The sequence below is a fragment of the Pseudogymnoascus destructans genome (assembly GCF_001641265.1).
Source record: "Pseudogymnoascus destructans isolate 20631-21 unplaced genomic scaffold scaffold_2, whole genome shotgun sequence".
Lineage (NCBI taxonomy): Eukaryota > Fungi > Ascomycota > Leotiomycetes > Thelebolales > Thelebolaceae > Pseudogymnoascus > Pseudogymnoascus destructans.
Window position 1 is genome coordinate 323202 of NW_020167521.1, and position 20210 is coordinate 343411.

The window sequence follows — 20210 nt, forward strand, 5'->3', positions numbered from 1 at the left end:
CGGCCTCTTTGTGGACTGCAGCCATCGAGATACCCATTGGCCATCTGGTAGCTGCCATTCAATCCGGATTCCAATTTTATTCATGTCTTGCCAGTCAAGTAAAAAGAAAGGAATCGGAAGTCGAGCTTAATAATAGGGGTGCTGGATGAAGTTGGTGACCTTAAATGTATATTTTTATGATGGGGCAAGACCTTCGTCCCAGCCTTGAGGCCCCGGTTTTCTGTATCACAAGTAGGAATGATGGGGAAACAAATTGTGATATATACGGCCTATATATTGTCGAGCAAGGAATGCTCGACATTCTCCACCTTTGATTTTCTCACAGGGTTCAGGCTATGTATGATAGCTAGAAGGCAAGACGAGTCTCAGAGTCTTAGATATCAACGGTGGAGCTTATAGAATACTCACCCCATCACTAGATGGGGGAGAAGTTGATTTCAATCAGAAGTGCACGAAGTGCTGGTGTATCGCCATAACGGGGTTCTTGAGGCCCCTCAGTAACACGGACCAATTTGTTCATCATTTGAAATCTTAGGAAGAGGGGGGGGGGAGGGGGAAAGGGAGAAGAGGAAGAGGAGAAAGGCGAAGAGAAGGGTTGTTGGGATGGGGAAAGTAGAGTCGAAAAGGGCGGTTTTAGTGGTCGTAGTCGTAGTCGTCTCGGGGCACGTTTCACCTGTATCTCATGTTATACTATTCGTAAAGGGTGTTCATTCATCATATAAGATGCTCTAATAAAGGGAAGATGTGAAATGTAGCAGCTGTCGGTAAGAAACATAAATCATCAAGCATGTAAACAGAGGCTCTCAATCGTATCCATTACAGCGCCTTCGAATCCGTGCTCTCGAGCACATGATAGCGAGAAGCCAGACCTTACAATCACTCCCATCGGAACGGAAGAGACTGCACCAGCTACTCGACAATAATAGGCTCTGAATGAGTAAAGAAGAAAGAAGAAGAAAGGTTTCCTTCCGTAATAATTTTGCATCATATCGTCGTGGCGGATTATAATTAATCCGCAACCGAGGCCCCCACCAATCACACAGGACACAAGACAGTTTAGTAATAATACGCGCTAAATCCCAATATCACAGCGTGTGGCAGTGAGCTCGACTACCACAGCCGACTCCCAATAGAGGTGAATACACAACGCACGCCGCTGTACAGCACCGCCTCTTTTCGTTTCCTTGGTAGTTGATGAAAGGCACGATGCTGCGGCAAACGATCACCAGGTCGGCCCTTCGGAGGGGCGCGCAGAGCGTCAATGCCGCCAGGACTTTCTCGATGTCAGGACGGAGACAAGCGGAGGTCGAACTTACTATAGGTATGTGGCATTGGGTTATGTGATACATCGTATGGGATTGTACTAATTTTGCTCTACAGATGGCAAGAAGATCTCAATTGAGGGTGCGTGATGTGCTGTGGGGGGATTGGGACCAAACTGACGATTTTAATAGCTGGCTCGGCATTAATTCAAGCTTGCGAGAAGGCAGGGAGCGTCGTTCCAAGGTATGTAATCCCCCAATTGATACCCAAGTTGATCTTTACTGACTCCTCATAGATACTGTTATCATGAGTAAGTCCCACCTAGACGCGATATCTAATTCACGACCCTAATCGAGATAGAAAACTTATGATTGCGGGAAATTGTCGTATGTGCTTGGTTGAGGTCGAAAAGGCACCGAAGCCTGTAGCATCCTGCGCGTGGCCTGTCCAGCCCGGCATGGTCGTCAAGACCAACTCGCCTCTTACACACAAAGCTCGCGAGGGTGTCATGGAGTTTCTCCTGGCAAACCATCCCCTTGATTGCCCGGTCTGCGATCAGGCTGGAGAGTGCGATCTCCAGGACCAGTCGATGCGTTACGGTTCTGACCGCGGACGATTCCACGAGGTTGGCGGCAAGCGTGCAACCGAGGACAAGAACATTGGTCCTTTAATCAAGACTTCGATGAACCGTTGCATTCACTGCACGAGATGTATTCGATTTGCCAACGATATTGCCGGTGCTCCGGAGCTTGGATCTACCGGACGTGGAAACGACATGCAGATTGGCACATACCTTGAGAAGAACTTGGATTCCGAGATGTCTGGAAACGTTATCGACCTGTGCCCAGTTGGTGCCCTCACCTCCAAGCCATACGCTTTCCGCGCAAGGCCTTGGGAGCTGAAGCACACTGAGTCCATTGATGTTCTTAACGGTCTCGGATCCAACATTCGCATCGATTCTCGCGGACTGGAGGTCATGAGAATTATCCCAAGACTGAACGACGATGTCAATGAGGAGTGGATTGACGACAAGACCAGATTCGCGTGCGATGGCCTCAAGACCCAGCGTCTTACCACACCCCTTATCCGCAATGGGGATAAGTTTGTGCCGGCTACCTGGGAGCAGGCACTGACTGAAATTGGCGCTGCGTACCGTGACTTCGCGCCAAAGGGCAACGAGTTGAAGTTCATTGCTGGTGCGCTGACCGAGGTCGAGTCCATGGTGGCAGCTAAGGACCTCGCAAACAAGCTTGGTTCCGACAACCTTGCCCTTGACCAGCCAAACGGATCCCAGCCAATTGCCCACGGTGTTGACGTCCGTTCCAACTACATCTTCAACTCCAAGATCTGGGGTATCGAGGATGCGGACGCCATCTTGATCGTTGGCTGCAACCCACGTCACGAGGCTGCGGTTCTTAACGCCCGCATCCGCAAGCAATGGCTTCGCTCCGAGCTCGAGGTTGCCGTTGTCGGCGAGTCCTTCGAGTCCACTTTCGAGTTCAAGCACCTTGGTACTGATGCCGCTGCCCTCAAGAAGGCCCTTTCCGGACCCTTCGGAAAGAAGCTGCAGGCTGCCAAGAACCCAATGGTTATCGTTGGATCCGGTGTGACTGACCACGCCGATGCCAAGGCCATCTACGAGACCGTCGGCACCTTCGTCGAGAAGAACGCCAACTTCCTCACCGAGGAGTGGAACGGCTACAACGTCCTCCAGCGCGCCGCATCCCGCGCCGGCGCCTTCGAGGTTGGCTTCACCACCCCCTCCGCAGAGGTCGGCAACACCAAGCCCAAGTTCGTCTGGCTCCTCGGCGCTGACGAGATCAACGCATCCGACATCCCCAAGGACGCCTTCGTCGTCTACCAGGGCCACCATGGTGACAAGGGCGCCCAGCTCGCTGATGTCGTCCTGCCTGGCGCAGCTTACACCGAGAAGTCTGGCACGTACGTCAACACCGAGGGTCGCGTGCAGATGACTCGTGCTGCTACCTCGTTACCCGGCGCCTCCCGCACTGACTGGAAGATTCTCCGCGCTGCGTCTGAGTTCCTCGGGGCACCGCTTCCATACGACGATGTCGCCGCCCTCCGCGACCGTATGGTGGAAATCAGCCCCGCCCTCGCGAGCTACGATGTCGTCGAGCCGGTGTCGCTCGGTAAGCTGAGCAAGGTGCAGTTGGTGGACCAGAACAAGGGTAGCAAGGCGACCAACGAGCCGCTGAAGAAGGTCATTGACAACTTTTATTTCACAGATGTTATTTCGAGAAGGTATGTTTCACCCCCACCCTACTTTAATATGAAATATGGTGGCTAACGATATTTTGTAGCTCTCCAACAATGGCGCGTTGCTCGGCGGCGAAGGAGACGGGAAACCCAAACACGAACTTTATGGCGGCAGGCGAGCAGCCACCGCCGCAGATCACGTACGGGGAGGCCCAGGCTTAAGGCATGGGGGTGTTGTATAATCCTTTTATCTGTCTCTCTGCGAATTTGGGTGTTGGCTGTATATATGGGATCATAGAAGTAAGAAATACAGAAAGTTCAAAGTATGCCTGTGTGTGCTTATAAATGTGATATTCATTCCTCTCATCTCGTCGACGTCGCTCGACAAAGTTCAGACATTGCATTTAAATGTATACCATCCCGAATACGCGGGACAGGCGAAGACTCTCAGTGGCTATCTACGATGGCTATACAAAAATGAAACAATCTCGGCGTTGTTGGTCTCTTTGATTGTTGACGTAGTATGCATCTCTCAGAAGGAAAGAGCGACCGCGTGCAATGCATCTCCAACCCGGGGAAGGACCGACCCCAAGCGACCCAAACTACCGGGGACGGAAGGATCGAGGGACGGGAGGAGCGGGTAGTAATGCAGGAAGGAAGGAGCGAGGGAGAACTTCGTTGACGAGGGCAGCCATAATGGCAGCCATCATGGCAAAGCTACCTCGCACGTCGAACACATCAGCTAAACTTTACCAATATATCTTTCTTCAAGTGCTACCCAACTATTCTCTCCCGCAGGTCCTTGGATCAGCACTCACTGGCAACCTGATGGATGCTCAAATTAATCCTATTGTCACTAGCTATTCACGTCACCGCCGTCTCTTGCAAATTCGACCACGGCTTGCTTATGAGTATGGGTTTAAGCCCATTCTCAGGATTCATCTTGGATTTGAGGTAGATTGGATCGGATATCCATGTATATCATGAACATTAGTTGTCACTGTACCGTGCTGAAAGCAGCAGCCATAGAAGAGAGAGACAGATTTGTTGAAACCATAATGGGAATAACCGGCTGGCATCAAGCTGACATCTACCAGAGTGGTAGTCTCACATAAGTTTTCAGACTTCACATATAAAGAGTAATAGAGCATAAGAATGATGTGTGTGGGCAGGAGTATTAATTGCTTGCTTTTGCTACTATTCATCACAGTCATGACATCATCTCATCTTTTTCGTAACCCCCCCCCCATCCCCCCCCTTTTTCCCCCAACCACATCAAAAAACCCAGCCAAAAGCCAAAGCGCCCCGATTCATAGCCAACCAACCAAGCCGTCTATACCCCCACCCCATCCCATTCATCCCAAGCAAAAACGTCCAACAAGCAACAAGCGTACGTACACAGCAAATCCACAAAACATACTCCTCGCCCGAGCTCTGCAGCCGTGTTCTATCATATCCAAACCACTTCCGCACGAAGCAGAAGCTCAGCCATTCGTCCTCGTCACTCATCTCTTACAGCTGGTTCACCACATCCCTAATGCGCCAGCGCCAATTACTCTCCCGATCCACGACCTCGCGATCCTTGCCAATCCACTTCTCAACCTTCCTCTTCCACCTCTCCTCCTCCTCTCGCTGACGCCTCACAAACTCGGGCCCAACATCGAATTCCTCCCCAACGAGCCAGTCGTCCTTCAGCCCACCACTATCCGTGCCGCCGCTCTTGCGCGACCTGCCTACGCCGGACTCATGCGCGTCCTTGTCGGGGGATGACGCGGAGGGTTTATCTTCCAGATCCGGGACGTCTTTGAAGACATCCTCCTCCTCGTCATCGAGGGCGTCGAAGCCATCCATTGTGTCCCCCCCTTCGGAAGCATTGCGGGAGCGGGATTTCCCGCGCTGCTGATGCGGGACTTTGAGCCAGCACATGCGTTGCGGGTCGAAGACCATGCCGCCGACGACTTGGACGCCTTGGGAGGCGTTTATGTTTGTGATGAGTGCCGGGCGCGGGGTGGAGGATTCTTTTTCGCGGAAGAAGTGCGGGGGGATGGTGGAGGGGGTGGGGGAGTCGATGGGGGCGTCGAAGGGGAAGAGGTCGTTTTCGTTGCCTTCCCAGAGATAGGTTGTGGGGTTGTAGGTCATCCCTTTGATAGCTAAGGGGGGCATGTTAGTATAAATTTTAGGATTGAGAGGCGGGGTGGAATGGCGGGGGGTTACATTTTGTAGTTTGGCTGGTGTCGCTGAGTGGCTTGATGAGGTGAGGTCTCTGCTGCGCTGGCTTGCTCTTCTTTGTTCGAAGTGATTGCGGCGGGCGGGTGGCCTGGAGGTTGGACTTCGCTGAAATTTGAGCTTTCCATTGGTTCGTCAGGGTAGACAGCGGGCCACCCTGCGACGACGGCGCGCGCTGAGACAGCACCTGCTCTCTGGCCATCCGACTCGCATTTGTGTCTCGCGCGAATCTCGGCAGGTTCTCATAGCGGTTGTTTTCATACCTCGCGGGAGAGTATGGACCAGGCAGAGGCGTCGTTGAGACACTCCTATCAGGAATAGTGTTTTGATAAACCTTGTTCCGCATGAGAGCTTTTGGTGGTCCTCGGCCGATAGGCTGTTTAATGTACTTCTGCTCAATAGTCTGAGATGTAGGTAGATCATCAAACCCGTCTAATTCACGCCCATCGCCGAAGTGACGTTGCTTGTGAGGCTTCGTGACTTGTCTCTTTGAGGCAGCTTCCCGAGCCAATGCCTCGGGGTTTCTTAGCCGAGCGCGGTTTGGACTCGGAGATCTTATTGTCGTTCGAGACATAGCACGAGACGACGATCTGTAGTCGCTGGTAATCGAGGATGTAGAGTCATTTTGGCGGAAGTGGCGGGAGGTTTTGATCGTAACATGATGAGACTGTGCGGTCGAGTTCCCAGCTGGCAGGAACGGGACTGGGTTTCTCCTCGCATGAGACATACTGCTATCCGCGCCCGATCGTTCCTGGTCAACTGGGGTCTTGGGCCTAATAATTGAGTTCGGCCTGCTGTTTGAGTCGGTTCGGGAAGATGGCCTGTCGTAACGATGTACCACTGGCTTTGCAGGAGAGTTGGTGTGTCTTATAATAGGCATCGACCTCTTCAACTTGAGAAGTTGAGCATTGGTCGTCGTCGGTTCATTGCGAAGGGCATTGAGCGACGGCTTCTGCGCGAGATCACGTCGGCGTGGTGTTAATGGTGGCATAGATTGTACAGTGGGGGTGGCGGGTATTGGTATGCTGCTAACGGAAGACTGCGAAGAATGACCCAGCCTGGAATGTGTTCTTTTAACCTGAGCTGACATGGGACCTCCACTCTCTGAGACAGGATCGAGATTTGAAGCGTGCCTCTCATGGCCGAGGGGTCGGGGAAGCCTTGAGGAGGCCACAGGTGGGGATGGTTTATCTGTAAATTTCAACGAAACCGCCGTCTTTGGTCGTTGCGGGCTCATCGGTCGGCTTGTCTTGACCTTCACATTGCGGTTATGGGTCAAACGGCCCGAATTGAAGACATCGCCATCGCCAATCTCAAGACCAAAGAGGAAGTCATCTTTCGATGAAAGACAAGCTGCAGCTGGTCTGGTTGATTCAGGTTTTGTGCCTGGGGTTTGGGCCTCCTGGTGTTCGGGTGATTGGGTTTCTTGGCGCTTCTTTAGGATATCCTCGAAGTTAAATGGGCCGGTTGGAAGAACAAGTCCATCGAGGCCTTCATCCTCGCTCTCGATTGTAATAGAGCTGGAAACGCTGGGGCTGAGGGCGGAAGCAGACGAGCTTCTATTAGAGCGGCGGCCATCGGATCTCCGGGTTCCTCCAAATCTCGTTCCCAGGCTTCCCTCGCCCCACTCGTCAAACTCATCTTGTGAGCTTGCCGGAGTTTTGGGGATATCCTTTCCGACAGACAATCTGAGTGGTTTGCCGTCGGAGGGCAATTGGAAGTCGCTCTCGAAGTCATCATCATCTTTGGACCCCGGTTTCACCGGAGTGGGTGGAACAACGACCGTGACGGGTTTCACCAGGCGCTTCTTCGTGACTTTGATAGTGCCACCTCCCCCACCAAAGAAATCATAATCATCGTCGCCGTCTCGGAACTGGTCCAGGTTGAGGTGACCAGAGTTAGTCTTTGGCTTTATGGTAGCGTATTTGTCGAATTCATCAAACTTGGAAAATTCGGGGCTACTGAACTCGTTTCTCGCCGAGCCGGACTGGCTTCCTCCAGCGCCGCTGACCTGTCGTAGAGCATCAGGGAACTCGCTCGGGTCGTACTTCTTGATCTGGAATCCCTTTCCTCCAATAGATGGCAGCTCAAGATCGTCGTCCCAGTCGTCCTGCTGTATAACCTTCTTCACCTTCTTTCCGCCCAGTCGCTTTATAGTTCCTCCCATAAGTGCTGACGCCGGAACATTCTGTGGCAGTGGGATGCCAGCCCTAGTTGCTGCTGCTATAGCATCGTGTCTGGACCTCTCGTCATCGCCTGGTACCTGCACTTGACGTTCCTCATCTCCGTGATTCGAGTCAAAGTCCGAGCGAATGGAAAGATGCGATGAATTAGACTCTCGGTGGTGTGATAGACCGGCACTTGTCGCGATGGACACGGTCCTGCTCGGGAATGCAAAGTCGTCTCCTCCAATGTCCAGGTCGTCATCGTCCCAGTTCTCCACAACCCCCTCCACCACCTGTCGATGCTTCAGCTGTAACATTTTGCGGGCCTATCCGGTCTAAGCCGCTCCTTTCAATGGTAATTTATTCCTGTCCGTGGTCTGTTGGACCACAAAAATCCGAACTATGGCAATGACTTTCACAATCGCGACCGAGTGTCGCGATTCATGACGGAAAGCGAACGTGGCGGGGGTTCGGAAGGCGTAAGACAGAGGTTATATGCACAATTGATGTTTGCTGATTGGGATTATCGTGTCTGTGAGGTAATTGTCGCGCGTTTGCTCGTCCTGTCGGTGTTCAACGCGATGGTGGTTTGTTTGGTGGGTAATTGGAATGGCGCAGGCAGCCGCAACGAAGTCGTTCAGTCGTGGAGGTAGTTGCGCAATGTGATGATGGTATTGCTGTCGCTCTATGCTGTATGTCAGTCGTGGTCGTGGGTTGTCGAGGTGGTTGTTGAGAGTAGAAGGTTGTGTGGGAGTGACAGGTACAGCTTCGAATAATGGCGAGGTTGGTTAGTTCGCGTCGCAAAATCTGGCAATCAGGGCGGGTGTGAGGGACCAGGCACAGACCAAGGTCGCCAGCCACCCGCAATCTGCAATCGATTAGCGATAGGATGGGGGAACAAGCGACCAAGCGACCAAGCGACCAAGCGACCAAGCGACCAAGCGACCAAGCGACCAAGTGACCACGACCACGATTTCTGTGCGAGGGGTATTTTTTAATATACAGTACGGAACATATTGGAATAAACCCAGTGAATAATGAAAAGAGCAGTAATATTATCATACACGTGTTAATGTTTTGAAGGTCGGTTCCTCGGTTTTACGAAATCAAGCAGTAATAAAATACCCCAATTCCATAAGCAAAGTAGATATCTAAGTGTAGACGGTGATAATCTGTTCTGTTTCTTTGTGATAATATCACCGCCAACACTAAATACTCGTTCGGGAGTCCACTGAGGTAGCCGGAATAGCTAGGTGGTCCTTTGCTATAGAAGCAATTGTAATGGTGGGTGCACCAGATGTGAGAATTGTCATACTGACATTCGTTGCACTCAGTTTGCTATCAAACTCAAGAGCAAACTTGGAAATCTCCTCCTCAAACCTACAAGTCACTATACATATTTTGGCTTGTCACACCAACAACAAGAGCAATACTACTCAACGATTGCTACAACCATCTATGATTTATTACACGTCATCGCTCCTTAGTGTAACGCTGACTTCTAAACGATAGAAGACACAGAGGTTCTCTTGCGTAAAGGTTTACTTATCAGAGGAGGCAGGGGATCAGACACAAAGGCTTCAAGTAACACGTTACTAGTATATAACAAATACTGTATTGAGTTGAGCATGAAGCTCCTATCTAAGGAAATACTATCTACTTATATAGTGGCGTCGTGCCTAGTGGACTCTTGGGAACTCACTCGAGTCCTCGGAGTCCTGGACTCTTAGGACTCTTCTCATCATCCTGCGAGTCCATCACGTGCCTAGTGGACTCCTGGGAACTCACTCGAGTCCTCGGAGTCCTGGACTCTTAGGACTCTTCTCATCATCCTGCGAGTCCGTCACGTGATACTTTCGGAACTACTATTCCCCGCTGCCCCTCCAGGTACCAGGGCCGGTCTCATGCGACCTCCCTCCTTCCTGTCCTGTAGTTGGCCAGCCTTCTTGTTCCGTCGTAACAGTGTAGTTCTCTCATTTTCCATGACTTTCCATGACTAACCAGGCTTGGTAAATGTATTAGAAATCAAGTGCGACCCACAACTAGCTTGCTAATCATGTAGTGAACGTAAGAGAATCCCATAGAACCATCTCTTGGGTTCCTAGCCTATAGGAAGTGAAAAGGAGGTCCAAGGTCAGAGTACCTATAGACAAATTATGTCATAACTTAACCAATCTTGTGGGTAACTAAGGAGCGATGACGTGTAATGAATCATAGAGGGTTGTAGAAGCTTCTAGAGCTATCGTTCATGTTCCTAGGCCTCTAGTTGGTAGAGATATGCCATGTGGTAGTATTGGCCCACCCCCTTAAGGAGGAGATTTTCTTAATAACTTGTTCAATGAGTGTCCAAATGATATGCCGTGATGTATGTAGCATAAACAGATGTAGTAGAAGAGTTTGCAGCAATCGTTGAGTAGTATTGCTTCTGTTGTTGGTGTGATAAGCCAAGATATGTATGGTGACTTGTAGGTTTGAGGAGGAGATTTCTAAGTTTGCTCTTGAGTTTGATAGCAAACTGAGTGCAACAAATGTCAGTATGACAGAGCTTTTAGAGCTATCGTTGATGCTCCTAGGCCTCTAGTTGGTAGAGATATATCATGTGGTAGTATGAGTGATGTCATGTAATGAATCATAGAGGGTTGTAGAGATATGCTATGTGGTAATATCGGCCCAGTAACTAAGGAGCGATGACATGTAATGAATCATAGATGGTTGTAGCAATCATTGAGTAGTATTGCTCTTGTTGTTGGTGTGATAAGCCAAAATATGTATAGTGACTTGTAGGTTTGAGGAGGAGATTTCCAAGTTTGCTCTTGAGTTTGATAGCAAACTGAGTGCAACGAATGTCAGTATGACAGTAAAGCTCTTTAAATTATAGATCACGTGATTTGCATGTGACCTAGTACTCATGAGTATCATGAGTATTTGTGCTAACCCTAACTCGGTGTAAAATATACATCTTCATACAGAAAAAGGTACGGCTTCATACCCTTCCGTACACTAAAAAGGTCCGAGTCCTCGAGTACCATAATGATACCTTATAATGCCTGAGGCACCAACCCTTTACGCGTCTGTCGCGTCCCCCGTCCCCCAAACGCCGAGTACCAAAGCTTCAATAAGGTGCAAGGCTAAGACCACATTAAATCTTTGCAATTGCTATTTCAACCCTTCACCCGCAAATATGTCCGACTACGAAGATGGAATGGACGTAGACACTGCAGTGGATCTTGAAGACAATGCAGTTACATTCTCCTCGAAGCAGGCCACCCAAGGCAAGAGAAGCGCTGCAAACCTCCCCGTGGAAGCTGAAGATACCCTGCCATGGTATGTCTAAGTCCCCAACTCCCCATCCCACTTACCCATAACTAATCCTGCACCCCAGGGTCGAAAAATACCGCCCCGACACCCTCGAAGACGTCTCCGGCCACCAAGACATCATCGCCACCATCAACCGCTTCGTCGAAACCAACCGCCTCCCCCACCTTCTCCTCTACGGCCCCCCCGGCACTGGCAAGACCTCCACCGTCCTCGCCCTCGCCCGCCGCATCTACGGCGTCAAGAACATGCGGCAGATGGTTCTCGAGCTCAACGCCTCCGACGACCGCGGCATCGACGTCGTGCGCGAGCAGATCAAGACCTTCGCCAGCACGCGGCAGATCTTCTCTTCCGCCCCGAGCGAGGCGTCGGGAAAGTCGATGGCGACGTATAAGTTGATTATACTGGATGAGGCGGATGCGATGACGTCGACGGCGCAGATGGCGTTGAGGAGGATTATGGAGAAGTACACGGCTAACACGCGGTTCTGTATTATTGCGAATTATACGCATAAGTTGTCCCCGGCGCTGCTGTCGAGGTGCACGAGGTTTAGGTTTAGTCCGTTGAAGGAGAGGGATATTAGGGTGTTGGTGGATAAGGTTATTGAGGAGGAGACGGTGAATATCACGCGTGAAGCCACGGAGGCGCTGACCAAATTGTCCAAGGGGGATATGAGGAGAGCGCTGAATGTGCTTCAAGCTTGTCATGCTAGCAGTGAGTTCCCCCATTGCCCCTGATTGCATCCCACAGCAGCTAACAATACACCCAGGCACACCACTACACATCAAAGGCCAACCCATCCCCAAAGAATCCGAGATCATCCGCAACAAAATCACCACCACCACAATCTACGAATGCATCGCCTCCCCCGAGCCCGCCGACATCTCCCTCATCGTCGACACCCTCCTCAAGACCTCCGACGTCTCATCCTGCCTCTCTCTCATCAACACTTTGAAAGCGAACAAGGGTCTCGCGCTGGCGGATATCATCGCCTCGATCGCGGAGGAGCTGACGAAGCTGGAGACGCCGGCGCAGACGATGATTACGTGGATGGATGGGCTGGCGGAGGTGGAGTATAGGCTTAGTGGTGGGGGGAATGAGGTGGTGCAAACGGGCGCGGTCGTGGGGGCTGTGAGGCAGGGGGTGGAGTTGATGGGTTAGTGGCCGGGGGTTTGGGGGGATGATGGTGGGTGCATAGCTTTGGCGTTTTGGGGGATATTTGATGGGGATAGGGGGAAATTTTGGAGTTGGGAGATAGTTATCAAATGAACGAATCTGACGAGGCATATAGTACGAATCCCTGCGCCAAATTGCTGAGGGCTAAGACTGTTACATGTTTAAAGACTATTTACTATCACGCTTCTGCCCCTTGCCACATCTTCCAAAATCATCATATTCATTACGTATAGTATAGTAACTTCCAACTACACAACCAAACCTATCACAGCCCATCATCCTCCGACTCCGTAGCCGAGCCATCCTCATCCATAGCCTCAGCCTCAGCCTCCGCCTTCCCACCCCTCCCACCACCCCTCCCACCACCCCTCCTCGCCGCAACAGGCTCCTCGTCCTCATCCTCCGTCTCCTGCTCATCACTCGTATCCCTCGTCGCCCCCTCCTCCTTCCCCTCGTCATCAACAGCCATCTCCTCCCCCTCTTCCGGCTCCACCGTCTCCGCCTTCCTCTTCCCCCTCCTCGACTTCCCCGCATTCTCCTCTACAGGTGACTCCTTTTTATGTCTATTAGGCATCTCCATCTCCACCTCCCCCCCCCCCGCTTGCAGTTCCCTAATCTTCGCTTTCTTCTCATTCAACAGCAGCGAAAACTTCTCAAGCAGGGCATGCTCATGATCCCCCTTCGCCTTGAGCAGGTCCTCCAACTGCTCTGCGAGTTTCTGGCTTTTGGATTGCTCTTTGAGGAGATCTACTTGTGCGGATTTAAGGGTGCTGGTTAGGGAGTGTGAGTGCTGGATCGAGGCACCGCACCAGTCGAAGAGTTCGATTTCTTGGTCTTCGTCGTGGAGGAGGCGGAGGGAGCCGAGGCGTTGCTAGCGGGGTAGGGTCAGCTGGGGTACTCGGGAATGTTTGGGGGTGGGGGGAGGGGGGACATACAGTGATACCCGACGTAGATTTCTTGAAGACGAGCTCAACAGCTACATCCTCCTCGATAGCAGCTTCGACTTCTATCCCCTCCGTCGCAGCAGCCTTTTCAAGGTCTGACTCCTGCTGGAGTAGTATAACCTCCAATATCGCTTCCCATTCGCTGTCGGTACAGGGTGCTTTCTTGGATTTGAGTTTCTGGACTTGATTCTGTTTCACTTAAGGGCGTCAGTCAGCCGGGTCAGCGGATCTTCTGGAAGGAAGGAAGGGAGGGAGAAAGTGCATTAATCCCCGGCAAGGCACAGGGATACTGCCTGGGGACAGCATTGGGGGAAGGGATTGGGAGTGTGGTATTACAGGTAAGAGCGAAAGGCGCACCCCCCTCCGTAGCCAGGATCTTGACGTTCAGCGTCGCAGCGGCCTTTTGAGCGAGGGGGACGATGTGCACCAGGACGAAACCTTCTTGGTTATCCTGGCGTGGGATCCTGAGGAGACCCATGGGTGCGGATCTTATGACGATTTGTCTAGGTGTGTGTGTGTGTGTGAAACGGTCTCAAGATTGGAGGGAGCGTAGATTTGAGATGGGCGCGAAATTCATGCGCCGGGATGCGAGTGAAGGTTGGGATGAGGGGTAGGTAGATGGAGATAGATGAAGGCAGATGAGAAGGCAGCAACCAGGCTGAAGTTAATTAGGTGACCAAAAACCGCGTCTCACACCTTGGTCTTTCCAGTCCTCGGTCACGTAGCCATGCTGGTAAATAAAAGGATGTGATATGTCAGAGCTGGCTGTTTGAATAACGTAGGATTATGAAACGGATATATGGCCATATAAGATCATCGCGGGCCTCGTGCGTCATATACGGCACCCCTCAATAAGACCTCCCGAAACCCTTCCCCCGACTTTTTTTTGACGCGTCCAGAACCGCGTTTGGCTGTAAAGAGCGCGGTCAAGAAAAGTTTTGATCGCGTCTCGCGTTTATCGCGGTAGATAATATGCACAGCACCTGCCCAGTGATCACATCACATAGATGAATTGGATTGGCGTCTCCGAATTGAGACATTATATTGGTTTCCAGAACTGCAAAAGAAAACGGTCATATTTCAATAAAAAAACTAAAAGCTACATCCTATCAAAAGAACTGTATTCACCATGGTGAGTCTTTAGCATCATAAGCCGACGGCATCTGCGAAAAGATTTGGAATATAGTGACTTAAGACACCCGTCTCTCCGTCGAGCTCCCGTGAAGGGCTCAAAAACATCGAGGTTGCAGGTGCTTAATCGATCTCAGACCCGTTGACTAGATAATTGACATCATGGGGATTTGATGGCTCCTCGAAGTCAAACTGAACGGCAACTCCATTATGCGTCCGAAGACGAATGCTGGTGTCAAGCCGTTCACGAGTATGTGGTGGAAAGAAAGAAGAACGGAAAGAGAGGCAGGAAATTATTTCTGAAGTACGGACTCGGTGTGTCATGTGACCCGTAAGCGAGAAAATGGGAAGTACCTCGAGTTTTATGCATCAATGTATTAGTGCATGTAAAAGATACGGGTGGGTACAACATATCAAGTACCGACGAATTATCAAAACCATCCATCCCCATATCATCAACATCATCGTGGACACAAGTTAAGACGGTCATCAATAAAATAAAATCAATGCATGTAGTGTCTATTATCTAATATAGAATCCCTAAATAACCACTGACAACGTAGCCGAACAGAGCAATGCTATATTGGAAAGCACGAAGAGTAGCAAATAACCATACGCCCCGAAGAAAGTTATTCTCATGAGCAATCTTTATTAGAATGGATGACTAGATAACAAAGCTGATCTAACGCAGGCAGGAGGCAGGAGGCAGGAGGATCTAGCCACCCAGAAAATTGCACCTTGACGATATAAGCCACCACTCTGTCCATGCCCAAACCGCACGCACTATGACGATCTGGCTTCTTCGCCCCTTCTCAACTCTGGCGAATGACTATCAGAACAATGCCTTAGTAGCGAGCAGATTCTCACTTTCAAGGTAAATATTTGAGGAACAATTTGTAAAGCATAAGGAACACCTCAGGCAGGAACTCCTTGAGAAGCCGATAAACATAAAGTTTCCAAGTCGCCCATGGGATAACATCCATAGCGTAGGATGATACGTAATGGTATGGTAGGTTGCTTGAGAACATGTCGAAATGAAGACAAAGAAGAAATTTTTGGCGGATCTCAGACGAAAACGATCTTTTGAAAATAGTACCGCCGAACTGAAACAAAGCGAGCTTGGGTGATCAGAGGATTTCAGGAGCCGATCGGGACATCCATATATGGGTAACACCAAAAGCGCTGAGACGAAGCTTGTTTTGGGGATATGATTTATGCTGCAGAAATATGACTTGCTATTCCATCGCCTGTGAATATCGTGCAATGCCAGACCACGACCTGCAGAAGAGTCCGGAATGCTTTACCGAATTGGCAACGGTGCGGCAGCATCAATATCTAGCGGTAAGCGCCACCAAATCGGGGGTTGCCCTGAGGCATGCGGTTTGCGCCGAGGGCGGGGCCAACGCCAGGTCCAGGGCGGGTTGCAATGGCAGGGTTGGTGCAAAGCATACCGACACGAGACCCAAATTTGGATCCACGGAGAGAGACCATGTGCTTGCGGATGTGGCAAGCGACAATCTCTCTATGCTGGGGGTTGGAGTGAGTAAGAATGTACTGGATGAGATAGTTGCCGTATTGGTCGCTGGCAATGTCAATGAGTGGGATGCGTGGACGGTCGTTGCGGCCTTCGCAAACACGATCAAGATATCGACCAAGAAATTCCACGCCGCCAATCTTGAGGCACTTTTCAACAACTTTGGAGGCAAATTGGTCCATGCTATACTCAGAAGCATAGCGGATGACATGGTCAATAGCACGGCTACGGTCAACCGGTACTCCATGCTCGCAAATGTGCTGGATGCACCAATTGCCAAACTGGCCGTGAGCAACGATGTCGATACTAGCAAGAACTTCTTCGATGCAGGGGCGCTACAATATGTTAGTATGAATATTTAGGCGCATATGTGATGATGGCTTACCTTGTCCTCCTCGAGGCAATTCTCAAAAATATTCTGCACTACCAGACTACCAGTCTCGCCGAGGGCAACCTCGTGCCACATTCCTCTGAGAGCCTCGTTCACAAATTTCATAATCTGAGGTGGTGACTCGGTCCAGCGCAGCTCAAACAACTTCTGCCAGACATGGCAGGCGTAGCGGTGAATAACGGTCTCCGGGATGCGGCGAAGCAACTCGTGGACCATGATCGCCTTGTAGTCCTCCGGGACAGAGTCAAAGGCTTTCTGAACGACGTGGCAGCCAAATGCATCCATGGAGAGATTCAATGTGTTGCCTCGAATAGCTTCAGCAATCTTGATAACCTGCTCTGGAGTACCATGTTCGAAGCAACGCTGAACAAGGAAGTTGCCAAAGCGATTAATCATCAGCGGGTAGGCCTGAGCAACAATGGCCTCGACAATATCATACTTTTGCTCAGTGGTACCAACCTTGAGTTTCTGTTGAAGAAAGATAGATGCTTGCTGATCATTATTGCAAACAATCTTATCGACAATGTACTTCCAGTTGCAGTTGACCGTGCGGTCAAGTAAACGACGATAGTTCAATGGCTCAGTAGTCGGGAGGAAGGTTTGGCCCTCAACAGCAATTGTGTTCTTAGAAGTTAGTATTTTATGAAACGGCTGGGAAGAGGTTTGACTGCTTACATCATTCTTCCACTGCCCATTCAATGAGTTGAATTCTGGTGCAAATGGCGAAAGAGGGGTCCCAAGTGGCTGAGTCTGATAGCTCAAAGCACCACCAGTATTCAACCCAATCGATCCTCCCATAGTGCCGATTGCACCTCCACCAAGGCCTGCAACAGAACTGTAGGATGTAGTGGGGGTAAGTCCATCGTAAGAGCTGTTGCTGCTTGCGTATGGAAATGCGCCTGGAGTGCGGTTCATGAAGCGGCCGCGATTGGCGTTTCGGCGGTCACCAGCTAATCCAATGGAGCTATCATTGTCAGGGATAAGGCGGTCAGAACGAAAGCCAGGAACAGTTTGGCCCAACCCCCCAGAGAGATCAGAAAAGGGTACATTGAAGCCACGTCCCGCCGCCCAAGGGTTCCCAGGAAACCCAGAAGCAGGTTGGAGGTCTTGCATGCCACCTTGATAATTGGTGAATGGGGCTCTACCAGAGTTACCCCAAATCCCACTGGCACGATTGAAGCCACCAACAGAGAGAGCATCACTGTTGTCAGAATGGTTATCGTCCTGGCCAATCCAAGTACCATCTGGGAGATACACAGAACGGCCAGGAGCATTGAGCTGGTCCATTGGGAAGTCAGTTTCCGAGTTGCTACCAATAGCTTGCTCAATAGTATGCTTGGTGATTCGAGTTTGAGTAAGCTCCTGGTCCATGCGGGCAATCTTGCCTTTGGCTTTCTCGAGTTCGATTTTGAGGCGGAGAACCTCATCTTTGCTTGGCTGTGGAGTGTTCTTCTCATCGACGGTGTCGACTGTATCGGTGCTGTTACCGGAAACGGTGCCTTCAGCAGAGTTTGTGGCAGGAGTAACCGAGACAGAGCTCGTTGCCGAAGTTGCGACATATTCAACATCTGAAGATACATGGGTGCGGTGTGCATCATCAGCGGTTTGAAGAACTTCGTGCTGCTTGTTGATAGTTGCCTGTTGCTCAGAGAGCTTCGCAAGGAGTCTATCCATTGGGTTGAGTTCGTTGAAAGATGTATGGTCGTGGTTCATCTTCGCCTTCTGCAATTGTTAGTTTGAGTCTGAAGTGGCAAGAGCTAGACAAAGTTTGGAATGGCAGCTGCTGCATCGGGGTTATAACTGACCTTGGGAACTTGGTTGACAAGCTTGGAGCTGGAGAGAGCACTGGTAGACTTCTTCAGCATGTTGGTAGGGTCCTGCTTTGAATTAGTTGGGGTCGATAAGAACATGAGGATTGTAAACGTCAGATTGTTGGTCAGGAGGGACATTGGAACAATGAAATATGGGCAGAGAGCAGCATACGAATGCCACAGAACTAGACACCATAGGTCGACGTGCATGAACACTCGTTCTGGATATTGGAGTGGGGGTAGATATAGTTCGAGAGTTTACTTACAGAACGCATCTGTGGCTTTTCATCTTCGAAGCCAGCATTCTCTTGAGACTGGCTCCTGCTCGTGAAGGTTCGACGAGAAGTTGGCGAGCCTGTAGCTGCAACAGTGAAAGACATGTTGATCGTTTCTCAGTTGCAGTACTGGCAGTGCTGTGGTGGGTTTGTAATTCAGTTGGGTAAAGGGAGTCGAGAGGGTAGTATGGTCGGAGATGTTTGGTGATGAAGGTTGGGAGGGAAGAAAGAGAGGAAACAGAGAAGATCACAAAGGTATAGGAGTTGTAGCTCAAACTGATTAGATCAGGTAAGGGCCACACAGATATGTGTAAATATGTGCTTAAGATACTTGCAAGAACGGCTGTCGTTCCTTCCGTCAAAATTTTGTCTGGTGCGGTCGAGTTGATTTCACAAAGATAGGAAGGAGCGGATGGCCTCGGTCGATCGAGGTACGTGTTGATGTTTAACTGAAATATAAACTTGTTTGACTCGGAAGGGAGTTAAATAGCTTATATGATATAACTTTTGAGGACCATATGATGGTGAAAAGGAGTGTCGAAGTGAGGTGGTGATGTAGAAGAGAAGAAGAAGTTTGTGGGTGAAGCAACTCGGCTCTTATAGATTTTTGGTAGAGCCACCTTGTTGGGTTGGGTATTAGAGTTACTCGTGAGGCCAACCATCCCAAGGCAAGTGAATTAAGGATCAAGGGACTTTCCCTCTCTACTTCACAAAGCACCCAGATTTAATTTTCTTGCAAGGATATAAACCTCACTTCATGCTTCAGAGTTCTTTAAAGATCTGCCTTCAGCCCACTCGTAACATGGCCAAAGAATCCACCCCATATGGCAGAACTATTATGAAGAAGAGAATAAGACAAAAAAAAACATACAAACTGCCAGTACATATATCATGTAAATCAAGTTGCACGGGTTTCACAAAGAGCAAATCTCGAACAAAACGCCACCACGTCTTTCGCTGTGTCCAGAAGTTTACTTGAAACAGCACCGTTACTGACGGTTCACCAGGCCCAAGAGTTTGCCAAAGAAGTGTTTTCTGGTCGAACTGTTGTATAATCATAAAAGTATTTGATTTACACAGGAACTGTTTATGAATCTGATATACCCCCGGTTTCCAAACGCCGTCAATGCCATTATACACTAATATACAGGCCACGCCTCATCTCAGGCCTCGTCGGTGGTGACCTTCTTCTTGCCCTTGAGCTTCTTGGACTCTGTGGATATATTAGCATTTACAGATCCACTAGATAAAACATATTGGCGCTGTCTGGGCTTACCTGCTGCCGTGCGCTTCTTCTTTGGCGGGCCCTTTCCACGCGCCTTGGTAATGGCAACACTCTCCAGTCGGTCCTCCTCCTTCTCGTCCCACGTCTTCAGCTCTGGGTATGCCTTTCGGAGATCGTTTATAGTGACAACTTTCCGCGGATAATATGCTGCCAGCGCTGGGCCCTTTAGTCGCTGTCGCAGAATCTTGTTACCGGTTCGTACTCCCTCGGGATTAAAGGTTGTCGAAAAGATCCTGCATCTCGTCTGTAGTGCCAATCGCGTCAGTAAAAGCAATGCCCCTATTGTATTTTTGAACGTACCTTCATGAGATCTATAACTCTCGACCGTGCGACCGACATGGTTGATGATGTTCTTGGGGGAGGTCTGGTCAAGCTCTCCTGGCCTCGGGGAGGGACGTCAAAAAGTTCAACCTGAATAGGCTAGCGCGCGACAACATTGATACATCGGTACAATATTTCTCCGATATTTCTCTCGAT

At 50.2% G+C, this 20210-nt stretch overlaps 6 protein-coding genes across 6 annotated transcripts; 2 read left to right on the forward strand and 4 right to left on the reverse strand.

Annotated features, from left to right (window-relative positions):
* The first annotated feature begins 983 nt into the window (after nt 1-983).
* NUO78 (NADH dehydrogenase (ubiquinone) 78K chain precursor, 5-prime end) lies at nt 984-3803 on the forward strand. The gene is made up of 6 exons (XM_024464446.1): nt 984-1321; nt 1381-1404; nt 1455-1506; nt 1559-1573; nt 1624-3525; nt 3585-3803. The coding sequence occupies exons 1-6, from the start codon at nt 1195-1197 to the stop codon at nt 3700-3702; spliced, it is 2238 nt and encodes a 745-aa protein (XP_024327632.1). The 5' UTR covers nt 984-1194; the 3' UTR covers nt 3703-3803.
* Nucleotides 3804-4749: 946 nt separating this feature from the next.
* On the reverse strand, nt 4750-8727 carry VC83_00760 (uncharacterized protein). Its single transcript, XM_024464447.1, has 2 exons — nt 5695-8727; nt 4750-5630 (listed from the first exon to the last, which is right to left on the reverse strand). Exons 1-2 carry the CDS (start codon nt 8186-8188, stop codon nt 4993-4995), a joined length of 3132 nt encoding a protein of 1043 aa, XP_024327948.1. The 5' UTR covers nt 8189-8727; the 3' UTR covers nt 4750-4992.
* Nucleotides 8728-10990: 2263 nt separating this feature from the next.
* Nucleotides 10991-12389, forward strand: VC83_00761 (uncharacterized protein). Its single transcript, XM_024464448.1, has 3 exons — nt 10991-11195; nt 11254-11900; nt 11956-12389. The coding sequence occupies exons 1-3, from the start codon at nt 11053-11055 to the stop codon at nt 12345-12347; spliced, it is 1182 nt and encodes a 393-aa protein (XP_024327949.1). The 5' UTR covers nt 10991-11052; the 3' UTR covers nt 12348-12389.
* Nucleotides 12381-14375, reverse strand: VC83_00762 (uncharacterized protein). Its single transcript, XM_024464449.1, has 3 exons — nt 13643-14375; nt 13298-13503; nt 12381-13233 (listed from the first exon to the last, which is right to left on the reverse strand). The coding sequence occupies exons 1-3, from the start codon at nt 13782-13784 to the stop codon at nt 12628-12630; spliced, it is 954 nt and encodes a 317-aa protein (XP_024327950.1). The 5' UTR covers nt 13785-14375; the 3' UTR covers nt 12381-12627.
* A 489-nt stretch (nt 14376-14864) lies between these two features.
* Nucleotides 14865-19074, reverse strand: VC83_00763 (uncharacterized protein). Its single transcript, XM_024464450.1, has 4 exons — nt 18440-19074; nt 18168-18239; nt 17038-18081; nt 14865-16986 (listed from the first exon to the last, which is right to left on the reverse strand). The coding sequence occupies exons 1-4, from the start codon at nt 18551-18553 to the stop codon at nt 16330-16332; spliced, it is 1887 nt and encodes a 628-aa protein (XP_024327951.1). The 5' UTR covers nt 18554-19074; the 3' UTR covers nt 14865-16329.
* A 163-nt stretch (nt 19075-19237) lies between these two features.
* RSM27 (mitochondral 37S ribosomal protein S27) lies at nt 19238-20122 on the reverse strand. Its single transcript, XM_024464451.1, has 3 exons — nt 20034-20122; nt 19725-19977; nt 19238-19661 (listed from the first exon to the last, which is right to left on the reverse strand). Exons 1-3 carry the CDS (start codon nt 20070-20072, stop codon nt 19612-19614), a joined length of 342 nt encoding a protein of 113 aa, XP_024327944.1. The 5' UTR covers nt 20073-20122; the 3' UTR covers nt 19238-19611.
* Between the last annotated feature and the right edge of the window lie 88 nt (nt 20123-20210).

Excerpts from the sequence above, each read along its gene's own strand:
- RSM27 (XM_024464451.1), bottom strand. The coding sequence starts at position 20,072 with ATGTCGGTCGCACGGTCGAGAGTTATAGATCTCATGAAG. Across the intron at positions 19,978-20,033 it reads GAGTTATAGATCTCATGAAG|ACGAGATGCAGGATCTTTTC; the intron begins GTACGTTCAAAA and ends TTGGCACTACAG. Across the intron at positions 19,662-19,724 it reads GAAGAAGCGCACGGCAGCAG|AGTCCAAGAAGCTCAAGGGC; the intron begins GTAAGCCCAGAC and ends ATATATCCACAG.
- NUO78 (XM_024464446.1), top strand. The coding sequence starts at position 1,195 with ATGAAAGGCACGATGCTGCGGCAAACGATCACCAGGTCGGCCCTTCGG. Across the intron at positions 1,405-1,454 it reads CAAGAAGATCTCAATTGAGG|CTGGCTCGGCATTAATTCAA; the intron begins GTGCGTGATGTG and ends CGATTTTAATAG. Across the intron at positions 3,526-3,584 it reads ACAGATGTTATTTCGAGAAG|CTCTCCAACAATGGCGCGTT; the intron begins GTATGTTTCACC and ends GATATTTTGTAG.
- VC83_00761 (XM_024464448.1), top strand. The coding sequence starts at position 11,053 with ATGTCCGACTACGAAGATGGAATGGACGTAGACACTGCAGTGGATCTT. Across the intron at positions 11,196-11,253 it reads GCTGAAGATACCCTGCCATG|GGTCGAAAAATACCGCCCCG; the intron begins GTATGTCTAAGT and ends CCTGCACCCCAG. Across the intron at positions 11,901-11,955 it reads TCAAGCTTGTCATGCTAGCA|GCACACCACTACACATCAAA; the intron begins GTGAGTTCCCCC and ends CAATACACCCAG.
- VC83_00762 (XM_024464449.1), bottom strand. The coding sequence starts at position 13,784 with ATGGGTCTCCTCAGGATCCCACGCCAGGATAACCAAGAAGGTTTCGTC. Across the intron at positions 13,504-13,642 it reads TGCGCCTTTCGCTCTTACCT|TGAAACAGAATCAAGTCCAG; the intron begins GTAATACCACAC and ends GACGCCCTTAAG. Across the intron at positions 13,234-13,297 it reads AATCTACGTCGGGTATCACT|CAACGCCTCGGCTCCCTCCG; the intron begins GTATGTCCCCCC and ends CTACCCCGCTAG.
- VC83_00760 (XM_024464447.1), bottom strand. The coding sequence starts at position 8,188 with ATGTTACAGCTGAAGCATCGACAGGTGGTGGAGGGGGTTGTGGAGAAC. Across the intron at positions 5,631-5,694 it reads CACCAGCCAAACTACAAAAT|CTATCAAAGGGATGACCTAC; the intron begins GTAACCCCCCGC and ends TGCCCCCCTTAG.
- VC83_00763 (XM_024464450.1), bottom strand. The coding sequence starts at position 18,553 with ATGTCTTTCACTGTTGCAGCTACAGGCTCGCCAACTTCTCGTCGAACC. Across the intron at positions 18,240-18,439 it reads AAAAGCCACAGATGCGTTCT|GACCCTACCAACATGCTGAA; the intron begins GTAAGTAAACTC and ends AATTCAAAGCAG. Across the intron at positions 18,082-18,167 it reads TTGTCAACCAAGTTCCCAAG|GCGAAGATGAACCACGACCA; the intron begins GTCAGTTATAAC and ends CAATTGCAGAAG.